This window comes from Photinus pyralis, unplaced genomic scaffold (assembly GCF_008802855.1).
Source record: "Photinus pyralis isolate 1611_PpyrPB1 unplaced genomic scaffold, Ppyr1.3 Ppyr1.4_LG2, whole genome shotgun sequence".
In the NCBI taxonomy this organism is placed as follows: Eukaryota; Metazoa; Arthropoda; class Insecta; order Coleoptera; family Lampyridae; genus Photinus; species Photinus pyralis.
This window is the reverse complement of record NW_022170403.1, coordinates 28,973,914-28,986,042: the sequence shown is the minus strand read 5'-3', so window position 1 is coordinate 28,986,042 and position 12,129 is coordinate 28,973,914. Positions and strand designations below refer to the sequence as shown.

Below are 12,129 nucleotides of genomic sequence, written 5' to 3'. Positions count from 1 at the left end.
CGATTTTCCAAGTACTCGTTATTTTCTAGTATCTCCACTAATGCTGGATGAACCGAATTTTCTAATAACTCCAGGAATAAACCATTATCACTGTTCAATGTACCGATTTTGCAACTAAATAGCTTTAAAGTGCTATTTGTCACTACTGTGATTTGACAAAAATTGACAAGCACTATTAAACTTCAAAATGTTGCAATAGTAACGCTCTCAACAATAACCAAGATTTCCGTTGCAGAATTGGCATAGCCACCTACAGGTATTAAAAAGAAAAAAAAAAACAACAAAAAAAGTACGGTTCAGAATGTAGGAGAACAACATTTTTTGTATTTATTGTTGTATTAATTCTTGTTATTTAACTAATTCATTTACAAGCATTTTTTTCATAAGAAAATGTTGACACGTTTTTGTAACTTTTTTAGCCCCTGTATCGGCTAGGCACATTAGTAGCGATTTAAAACTCAAAGATTATAATCCACATACAAATACCTTCAAAATAAGGTATTACTCGACCCCCCATTCGATTTAAAATTTTGGGGGCGATCGTCACCCCCGCTAGGGTTTTGCGCTTAGGGGGGCGAAACTAGCAAAAGAACGGTTCCCCCTTGAATCAAAAATTGACGGGTCCGAGGATTTTTTCGTAAATGTTTTGAGGTTCCCAAAATAGGCTCTGTTTCGTTTTCAAATGGTCACCCTGTATGAGTTCAGTTCTCGTCATCCATTTATAAGCGATTATAGTTTCTCTATGTTCGTTCAAAACCAGCATTAAAAGCAAGCAAAGTCGCGTGCAGTTTACGTAGGTAACAGACATCTATTGCGATTGACTCGAAATTCTAAGCAACAATAGGCATTACGGGACCACCGAATTTTGAAATTTTAACTCGGAAAATGAAGTAAGTGTAATTAACAGTAGCTAATTAAATGAGTTGCAGAAAAGTGCACCCGATTAAATCGATTTTAAATACCAATTACTGATTTTTATATTTATCACAGGCCGTACAATTAGATAGAAAAGATTTAATTTTTGGATGTAAACAATCAAATAAGCTTGTCGACCATCTTTTGGGACGTTTATATAAGGTAACAGCACGATTTAGGGGGATATTTAAGTAATGTTCACTGTACTCGCGTACGTTTTTAAAGTGAATCTATATTATTTTGTACTTAATTAAATCTCTTGTTTAGATTTAACTAATCATATCGTTTAATTTAAAGCCTACCGATTGCGTGCGAACTAGCGTAAATTGAATTGACTGTAATATTTTCATATATTTGTTCTGTTTATTACGTTACATGTATTTTACAATTTAATCTAACTTGCGTTATATCATATTTTTATGCTCTGACGAGCTTAATACAAAAGTACTATAGCTATTATTAAGATAACTAGGTGTTTTATAAGTACTTTAAAAGACGATGCCCATTTTGAATCCGAGCGCCCAAAGCGGGCGAGGTTTTAATGGGTAGAGTCCTTTAAACTATAAAACCCCGTGCTATCTTCAAGATTGTTTATAACATTGAAGCTTATTTGATCTGAATTCCTTTATTATTAATATTTTATAGTGACAGAAAAATGTCTCTCAAAACTGGCGTAGGTAGTACCTAACCATGGTAATAGAATCAACAAAATTAGGTACAAAATTTAACCAACGTACTTTAAGTAGTGTATAAAGGGCGTTACCATTGACGACGTGCATGATAAGAAACAATGAATTTTATAGATAACTTAAAAAACGAGTTTAAGTGAATCTTAGAAACGGTTTAAAATGTCAGTGTTATAAAAGACTAGCTTCAAAAATCGAACCACATGCAATGTCAATTGTATCATCGGTATCCAACAATCTTATCAACCAGATCGACATGTATCTACACTTGCATAAATATGTGGAGTTTGGAGGGGGAGGGGGTTATGAAGACATAAGACATTGCTATGAACATCGCACAAGCAAGAAGTCATAGCACAAATTAATAATTTGCCTACATATCATTATAACAAAAATCATTTTTGGTCACCTCTTCAACAAGGAAACATGTAATTGTGAATAATTCAACTATTGATTTTCATGTTATTGTTTTGAAAATTAAAACTAACCGAAACAAATTGCATGTTAATCCGACAACACAATTTTGTTAATTGCTGGTTCTGACGATGATCTCCATGGCACTTAATTCCCAAAAAAACACTTTGTGCATCTTGTTTATGGAAAAAGACACGTGTTTTAGAAGTATTACACAATTTGCATCTTTAAAAAGGAAGTGGGAATTATTCGCGTGAATGCTTGTTTATAAAAGGACGCTTGGAAAGAAGAATGGAGATTTTCTGTGGTCTTGACTAGAGTTTTTAAAGGTACGTCATCGTAGTATTTGCGTCAGTCAAATTCGCTGTAATAAAATCGAAATGCGACCTACATCGTTTTTTATCAAGGGTTTACAACCGTTACAACACCAGTAAATTGAGAGTCCTGGACCAGATCAAGTTCGCTCGCCACCTGGTGATGACTTTGGAAAGTACGTGAATGTGAAAGTCGCCTGGAACGTGGCGGTGACCTTGGAACTTACTTACTTTTTGGATATTTCAAGTTCACTAAGATTTTTAAACGGTTTGCACAATGAATTACGATTTAAATCGGAGAAATCCATCTTTAGTAAAAGTAAGGCGCCGACTGATTGGATTATAAATGTAGACAGGCGCGCTTTAAATTGCAGTGAACTTGAACTTACCTGTAATTTATTTAACGATCAAATGGGGTAATTGACCTGAAATGATCTTGAATGTAAAATTTGACACCTCAAAACATGAAGTCATTGCCCTCTGATAATCTTGAAAATGAAATATGGCACCGCAAAGTAACGGAGGTCATTGAACTTTGATAACCTTGAAAATAAAACATGACACCACACAAATGAAGTCATTGACCTCAGATAACTTTGGAAATGAAATGCGACGCCGTAAAAATCCGATCAATGATCTCTGATAGCCTTGAAACTGAAATATGACATTAAAAAAATTAACCTCTGATGACCTTCCCCATAGAATATTATATATAAAAAATAACCTTGCAAATGAAATACGACATCACAAAAAATGGGGCCTTGAAAATAATAAATTATATTACAAAAATGGTGACATTGACTATGTAAGTAAAATAAAAAATGTGACCACCAGGTGGCTAACGACCTTGAACTGGTCTAGGTTTGATACTAGTATATCTACTGACTCTTATGTATAGTTTGGAAAGGCCGAGTGTGTGATTTAAAAATTGTTTGTGAAAATGAGTGTAATTAGCTTATGTAAAAGTATGTAAGTCTGTTTTAACTTTAGGATCATCGCCATCCAAGACGATCTGATCTCTCACATCGTATATGTCGATACACTGATACATAACCTGTTTGAGAGGATCAGCGGAAATTTGGTCAATATCCCTATGTAGTTTAGCAATTTCATCAGTTTTGTACGCTTTATAATGACCCAGTATATCTAATTCATCATAAATTTTTCGAACAATTTCGAAAGACTTTAAATTTCCTTGACCATAATTTTCTTTCAATAGTCGCAATTGGCGGGTATCCGCCAATTTCTGAGCGGTTGCAATTAACCACGTCGCCTTTCCGTTACGTATATCATTTCCCACTTTACCGTACTTCTTGCTGCTTCCAAAGCAATCCCACGCGTCATTCTGAAACAGAACAAAGACAATTATTCGAATTCCAAAGGCTCGTGCAATTACGAACCTGGACTTGTTGCACGTCTGCCATTCGTTCAATCAGATTATCGATTACATCGTGATATTCGGAATAATTTCGACCAGTAACATACATACCGAGATATACTGACATTCGGCAGGTAAAGAAGTAAGTTTTATAGTAGTATTGGGAATAGAAAGCGTGATGCGTTAGGATTCTTAGTTTGCGACGTTCTTGATAATTTGCGGACATGTTAATGTCTTGCGATTGTCCCAATGCTGTTAAAAAGTACGTTTCCGTAAATATATTCAAAATCTGCTTGTAGTAGGGAAATTTTGAAAAATATTTCTTTAAGAGCATGTAAGTGGCCATCTCCATCATTTTTGTGTCACACATAGCGGTTTTGCCAATGCTGTCAATTTGATACCAACACGGTTTTCTCCAACGCGTGTCAGATTGGTCCACCATGTCATCTTGCAATAAACATCCCGAAGCAAGCTAAAATTATTCAAATTGTGAATTTACAAGCAGTGGTAGTAATACCTACGTACAAATTCCATGCACCAGTCCAGTACGTGAGCCAACATACGATTTTCAGTTGTGTCTCTCCCATCTGGTATCAGTAATGCGTATACGTTTATTATGGGGAAGCATAGTCTATAATTTCTATTTAGTATGTTGTACCTCGTGGCGAAATCAAAACGCTCAAATACTTCATTGTAGTCTGAACCATACGAATCCTTCAGGTCATTAAAGAGTGTTGGATACAACGCATGAAAATCGTTATTTGATTCTGGAATTATAACACAAAATTTAGATTCACACATAATAAAGTTACATATGTCAGGATAGTGTTACGAAATACAGTGTGATCATTAATAGATGAGCTTTGTCGCTCTTGTAATATATGATGTTAGAGCAGAGATACACAAACAACACATAACATAACCTTATGCATTTAATGGGTAACACTTTTACTTAAAAGCGCCCTCTATTGAACAGCAGTATAAACATGTACCGTTTAAAACTGTAAAATTACGATTATGGATTTATGCTCTATGTCGCTGCAAAAATTGTTAAAGCGAATGAGTAGCTCCATTGTTCAATTGAATATGGTGGCTCAGCTTCCTTCCTATCATATCATTGTACTGCAACAGTACCAATAATATGAAATTCGAACTTGAGCGCATTAAATTTTGTGCAGCGACATCTATATAGAAATTCGAGAAATATTGGTTACTGTACAACGGCTTAATCGTGCGAAAATATCTATAGGACAAATTTCCTGGAAAATTGAAAATATGTCCGATAGGTTCTCAATATGACGTAACAAATTGATAAAACATGCAACATGCCCCATATCTTTCTTATTATTAAAGATAATTGATTTGGTCAAAATCTTCTTAAAGCACTTTTTTATACCCGATAGACAGTTTTTATACAGGGTGTTGTTTTTTATACGACCCTAAACTACTTTTTTTTCATATGGACCACCCTATACCTATATTTTAGAGTTTTTGAAAAGAGCGTAAAATTTCACTTGTTATATTTCAGATTAAATAATATTTGCAGTATTGCATTTTATACATATTGAAATATTTTTATTGCCATTTCGCCGCCGTTATTTCAATGTCGTCATTTCACTGTGGCCATCTCGCCGTACACCATCTCGCCATCGGCCATTTCCCCATCAACTTCCTCATATTTATAAAAATAAGAAAATTATTTCAAACCCAACTTTGATATTGACCGAGTTTTCTATTACACCGGGTGTTTCATGAGGAATGCTTAGTAATTTAATATGTTACAGATTTGTTCATTTTAAGCAGAAAAGTTCCCATAAAAACATGTGCCCCATTTTCAGAGATACGGCCAGTTAATGCATAAACTAGAGATTTGCTAACATTAATTTCGCCATTAATCCGCCAGATAGTTCATTAGAATGACCTCATAGACTTTAACTATGTCTCAAAAATTATAAAAGCAGCGAATTATGGTCCACCAATCAAGACAAACATGAATACCAAGGAAAACCCGGACTGACGTCATTGCAAGGCAGCTGCTCAAGAAACTTCCACGGCAAGTTTTGCACAAGTTACTAGACTAGAGCATTGCGCCTTAAAGATGTACCTAGGTTGTGGAAATCACTCAAGCTTTCAACGATCAAATATTAGGTACTCAGGCACTGAGAGAATGTTCAAGACAAACCAGGGCGCTCGTACTGGACTAAAGTGCAGGAACCATGTAAACGACATACGCAAACGAGATTGCAATCCTAGCCACTGCTGGCAGTCCCCATAACTCAACCAGAAAGTTCCACTATATTATATTATATTCATATCAACGAACAGGTCATTTTTTGTAATTCTAATAACCAACGGGTCAAAAAAATATCTTCATAAATAAGGAAGCTGGCACTGCGCAGAATGCGCTTAGGCTTGCGCATGCGTACATATAACTCTCGCCAGGAAAGATTGCCGGTCACAGCACACTTTGCGTCAATTTATAATCTATGTTTTTTTTTAAGATGCGAAAGGTTTTTTGTTCAACATTGACACGATCCTATCCCGGAAGTCGCTCACATCTTTAGAAAAACACAGATTGTAGACCGGGATCAGGTCTTCTGTGACCGGCAATCTTTCCTGGCGAGAGGTTTATAGTGTTTACAATATTTGGTGTTTCCCTTTAACCTTTAACAAAAGAAGAAAATTTCAAAAAAACATCTCGATAAATAAGACAGTTCATAAGGCGCATCCTGCGCATGCGCAAAATGAATCTGATGTTTACGATATGTTTCCTTTACCAAAAGCACCTTTGGTTAAAATTTCAAAGAAATATTTTCATTACTAAGGAAATTGATACTGCGCCAAATGCGCATAGACTGCACATGCGCATATCTAATTTATACTATATGCGATATGTTTGTTTCTACTAGATTTGATTTTTACTATGTGCGATGCGTATTTTACTACATGTGATGTTTTTCTTTACTAGAAGCATTTATGGTTAAAATTGTTTGCGTTGTCATCTCATTAAAAGATGCGGAAAGATAAATTCTAAAGGTTAAATGCAGTCAGGGTTTCAGATATATTCATTAGGTCTCGTTCAAGTTTCTATTTTGTCGGTTAGAGTCCGTCGAGCTTAATTTGTCATCTTTGTCAAGTCTATGAGAGACGCCCCATAGCCGACAAATGTATCGTTTTACGTGATAAAAAGATGTAATATAAGGTTTCATATCTGAGGTTGCGAGTTGGGTTCGTATGACATTTGACAAGGAGAAAAGCCTTGGCATTTTTTGTAGACCACCTTGGATTTGGAGAGCCAATGCAAATTAACGAAGTATCTCCGCCATTGGTTTCGGTCATAGGCGTTTTAAGTTTTAAGTCAGTTTAGTGTAGAAAGAAAGGAGTTTCGTACAAAATAATTCATTCGCATCTGGTGAATCAACTAGGAAGATTTTTGTCTGAGCCGTGGTGCTAGAGAGTGTCTCGTTTTGGCATCCGAAGCGTCAACGTGAGAGCTTAGCGTTTTGGTAAGTAAGAGTGTTCATTTTAACGGCCTTTAGAGCCCAATAATTAAATCCAACGTTCGGGATTAACCGATCTTCAAAGAGAAGAAAAATATTTAGTTCCAAGCGACAGTCTAGTGTCCATATCATGTTCTATAGTTTTTTGGAAGGTTAGCATTTTGCCCATGTGAAAAAGTTTACGAGTTATCATTTGGATTATTATAACTTATAACGATAGTGCGTTTTTCACTACCCATAATGTAAGTGAGCGTGTAAAATCTGCTCACGTTAGCTCGCAGAAAAGGTGCCTTTTCTATATGGATTAAACGAGATATAATAGTACGCGAAGAAACATTTACATCTTCCCGTATCGAGTTCTGGTAATCGTATCGTGCTTTTATGTAAATAAAGACATTCAGCCCTGTGATATATCATTAACGTTAAACTAAACGTGCACGTTATCTGTATAAAACGTTATTTTGCCTATACTAAATAACGCAAAATAACGTTTTTTGATAGATAACATGCACGTTAAATTTGACGTTTCTGATACATCACAGGGCTGATTGTTCATATTGATAACCATCGTGAGGTCAATGAATTCCACGAACATTTCGGGCACTTCGTAGTGCCACTGAGTATAGAAAAAATTTGCTTTAATTCCCCGTATAAAGTGAAATTGCAATAGAGAAAATTGTCAGCAAAGTTAAATAAAAGTTTATTTTTTGCCACTACTATCATAATTAATCAAGGTGAAAAGTTTCCGAAAGGAATTTCCCACACACTAAACAGATAAGTCAAGAACAAACATTTAAAAGTGAGTTATGTTACTGCTCGTCGCTCATTTTTAAACCTCAAAATTGTGTACTCACCAATAGCGTTGAGTGGTTATTGATTGCCAATAGGAACAACAACCGAAAGTACAAACCAATTGATCATCGCCCAGGACGTTTGTTCTGAAAGTTGTAGTCAGAGTCAACCGTATCCATGCCGCCGGGTTAGAATGCATCCCCACAATCACTTGTTAAGTGCCCCACGGTATTGAACTATCCACGTAAGCTATAGATCATTCAGGTCTCCACAGCACAGGAAAAATAAACCCGATAAGTTGTCGAAAAAACTTGTTGTTTATATATGTTTTTTTTGTATTCTCATCGGAAAAAATTTCTGAGTTTGCAATCAGTCTTATTAGAGGTTTTATTTGGTGGGATCAAAGTGAATTCCAATTAAATTTCATAGTAAGGGAGTCGAACTCAGAAGGTTTCCACAATTTATAAGCTCAACATAAACCAAAATAAGTTACTTTTGCAGTACAAATTATTGAACCATTTAAATTTAAAAAAGAGTTGACCATTTCTCCTTAGAAAGTAATTACTCATGTCCGTGTAATTTCAGGTTTGTCATACCATAAAAAAGTACTGTAGCTGAGGAGACGCATAGACATAATTAAGTATCCCATTATTTTGCGTGTCTGTTTTTCTTTCCATACCCAGGGACGGTTTTATACATCTACTCAGGGGGGGGGGGGGGGGGGCGAAAATAAAAAAGCTACAGAATTGCAGATGCAGAGGTGCGCGGGAATTTGTTTAAAGTAGCTTTGGCCCAATTTCAGCTGTTTTTTTATTAAACTATATAGCAGTGCGGTGGTAATCAGTATTGAGAGCAGTCATGAGTCGCAGTCTGGACAATACACGATTTCGCCCCCGCCGGCATTATTTTGTATTTTATTCAATTTTACTTTTCCGTCAGGTGGTTTGTGGTTAGATTTATTTAATTCGATTATTATGTAAACCTAATGAAATAAAAAAACAATTGAGCAGTATGTTTAGATCCCCGATCGCCCCTGTCGCCCCCCTCCTCCTAAAAACCGCCCCTGTCAATACATATATCAATTTGTAAAAACGCACAAAAATTTGAAAATTATGCAGCAAGTTAAAAGTGCTGTAGTAGCCAAAAAAGAATTAGCATATGTATATGTATATCGTTAAATGGTCGAATTAAAATCTGGGGCACACTCAAAGTTTACTGCGAGCATGAGACAGCCTTGAATGGGAAGTTACGCGTGGAAAGAGGGACACGGTCAACCGGACCACTCGCCACCGACCGACTAGCCAACGGGACAACTCGCCAACGGAACAACTCGCCACCGCGACAACTCGCCAACGGACGACTTGGCCAACGAAATATTTTTCCCTGTTTAATGTGTCATACAAAAGCATCCCACAAATGCAATAGTCAATTTCCCTAATTTTGTAAAAAAAGTTAATCGAAAATAGTGGTCAATATTTAAATGAAGACCCAACCGCCTATACCTGTTTCTATTACTGCATTTTGATATAACGACATCTTCTGCAAATTATTATTTGAACAGAAAATTTGACACATCACATCGTTATTTGAACGACACATTAAACAGGGAAAAATATTTCGTTGGCGAGTTGTCGCAGTGGCGAGTCGTCCGTTGGCGAGTTGTCCCGTTGGCGAGTTGTTGCGTTGGCGAGTTGTCCCGTTGGCGAGTTGTCGCGTTGGCGAGTTGTCGCGTTGGCGAGTTGTCCCGTTGGCGAGTCAGTCGGTGGCGAGTGATCCGGTGGCGAGTCGCCCTTGGCGAGTTGACGCGTACCGTGAAAAGACTACGTACATACCTAATCAAAAGAATCATTTTGGCGTAACAAGAAAACTATCGTGCATTTTTCAAAAATACAGTGAGAGCGGACATTTCTATTCTTTAGAAAAATATCCCGTACATTTTCTAATTTTGGTAACAAAAACGACGTCCTGAGAACGCAATATTAATCAAAACAATGTAATCGATACGCCTATAATTATCACGTGCGATGCATTACCACAATATAAAACAAATTACATGCCACGCTACCCGATTACCACCTATGCAAATCAAATTACCCGCACAACATGCGTACTTAACATCTACGTACCCGCCAGATTAATTCCATTCGGCAATAACGCATTAAAATGATACTTGATTAATTTCGCTTGCTGCGAGAGGTGTCTGGTGCAGATACAGGTAGATGTTGATTGTATTGCGTTTTTAATAACGTTTATTAAGATACGCCCACGCATTGCAGTTGCAATTGTCTTTTACACTGTTCCAACAAAATGTAGCTATATTCGACCAAATCTAATGAGCACTATTAAAAATTCCGTCAAATTTACCATACATCCATACATATGCTAGAAAACAGATTAATAAAATGTTTAGAGATACATCATACATCGATTGGGTATTCCTTCCATTAGTTCTAATAACAAGAATTCTCGGAAAACAGTAGAACAAAGAGTAAATTTAATTGTTAATAAATACGAAAATGAGTACATATACACGTAAGATAATTACGGGGTTCTCCTAATTATACCTACCAATTTCAAAGGCGCATCAATGTTCTAATTCCAGAAATCACTAAAATGGTTGTTGACATCTATCAAAGATTATCCCTGTATTTAGGTACCTATTATGGAAGTATAACTTCTCAAATTCGGCGAGACCGATTGTAATCAAATTCGTAATAGCAGTTGATATAATGTTATAATACATAAATTTGAATTTTTTTACTACGAGTGTAAGGACATACACGGTATTCAATTTTATTTTAAAAAAAGTACGATAAACGCGTGATTTTTGGGTATCAGCCTATCAGGTAAAACAATTCTTGGTGAAGCTACTATTAGCCCGCCCGCGTGGGGCACCAATTGAAACTGGACTGCGGTGCTAAGGGATATTTGTAAATGTATAGTGGGTTGGGTGGGTCTGGGTAGAGCAGCCTTGGCTGAAACCCCGCCCACTCAAAAATAAAGGCAAATAAATAAAAATAAATAATTCGAATTTCATTTTGGAGTAATTATCAGAAAAGTAAACACATTGCAACTCGCCCATTATTGCACGAAATAATTTTATTCTTTTTATCCTGACCAATAAGAAATTGGGAGATTATTGAAACCACTCCAAATTTCGATGTTGGAATTTCACTCAATCTTTACGTTTCAAGGTCCCAGTAGTCCAAAAAAGTGCTCTTTAAAAATGTTTGTACAGGGTGTGCCACGTATTTTTTTTATTGTTGCCTCAGGGACGTAGGATCTGTAGATCAAGGAGGGCATTAAATAAATAGATTTCTCATATCTCGATTTCAGTGAGCGACAGTAAGCAACCTGCCAGCTAGCTCTAATAGACTTTCTTTATTACAATAAACGAAAATACTTTGAAAGGAAACTTAATAACAAAATCAGGCAAAAAAATTATCGTAACCAAATGGCTCATGAGAACGTAAATTCCAAGATATGATCATATCAGGGTTACACCAAATTCCTTTCCTTTAACGTAAAACACAACTTTTCTACATAGGTAACAATTAAGTAGGTAACAGGTGGAAATCACATTAAATCTTCTTGGTAAACAAAGGGGACGGCACAAACAGATATCTTATCTGGGTGGTAGAGGTTCTGCAACGGCTATGGGCATTTAACTGGCGTTTGACGAGAACGGCGCTCTAATTACGCCCCAAACTAATGACGTGACGTCTGCGTCTTAGTTAAATTGAGTGAGTCCAGAAAAAGAACCCTCGGCGATCTTGAGGGTTTCCACTCAAAGATTATTAGGAACCTATTTATGTGTGATGAATTGGTTCGCCTAAACAGTTTTGCATGATTGTGTTGGTAACGTGATTCCAAATAATCCCAAAAAGGAATATTAAAGTAACAATCAAACTCGGTAATTACTTTAATTGGTACAGAAGTCACTGAAATGATCCCAAAATTTTCGGCAATGATTTATTAATCAGTTTGACTTCAAGGAATTCACGTACGCAACTACGTACATTTATCAAAATTGTTCTCTCTATCAGCGTACATGCAAAATCGTTGTAAGCGAACATAGGCGGGCCATAAAATGGGCATTGTTGGGTTAAAGAGTAATGCTTATTTAGTTA

General features: G+C 36.3%; 1 protein-coding gene across 1 annotated transcript; it reads right to left on the bottom strand.

Annotated features, from left to right (window-relative positions):
- Positions 1-404: 404 nt before the first annotated feature.
- Positions 405-10,278, bottom strand: LOC116165173 (farnesyl pyrophosphate synthase-like). The gene is made up of 4 exons (XM_031479482.1): positions 10,126-10,278; positions 4,233-4,474; positions 3,730-4,179; positions 405-3,674 (listed from the first exon to the last, which is right to left on the bottom strand). The coding sequence occupies exons 1-4, from the start codon at positions 10,268-10,270 to the stop codon at positions 3,285-3,287; spliced, it is 1,227 nt and encodes a 408-aa protein (XP_031335342.1). The 5' UTR covers positions 10,271-10,278; the 3' UTR covers positions 405-3,284.
- Between the last annotated feature and the right edge of the window lie 1,851 nt (positions 10,279-12,129).

What these genes read in the sequence shown, in the direction of transcription:
- LOC116165173 (XM_031479482.1), bottom strand. Translation starts at nt 10,270, where the DNA reads ATGCGTGGGCGTATCTTAATAAACGTTATTAAAAACGCAATACAATCA. An exon ending in GAATGGAATTAATCTGGCGG is followed by an intron (nt 4,475 to 10,125) that starts GTACGTAGATGT and finishes TTATAATTCCAG; the next exon opens with AATCAAATAACGATTTTCAT. An exon ending in CAGACGTGCAACAAGTCCAG is followed by an intron (nt 3,675 to 3,729) that starts GTTCGTAATTGC and finishes GTTCTGTTTCAG; the next exon opens with AATGACGCGTGGGATTGCTT.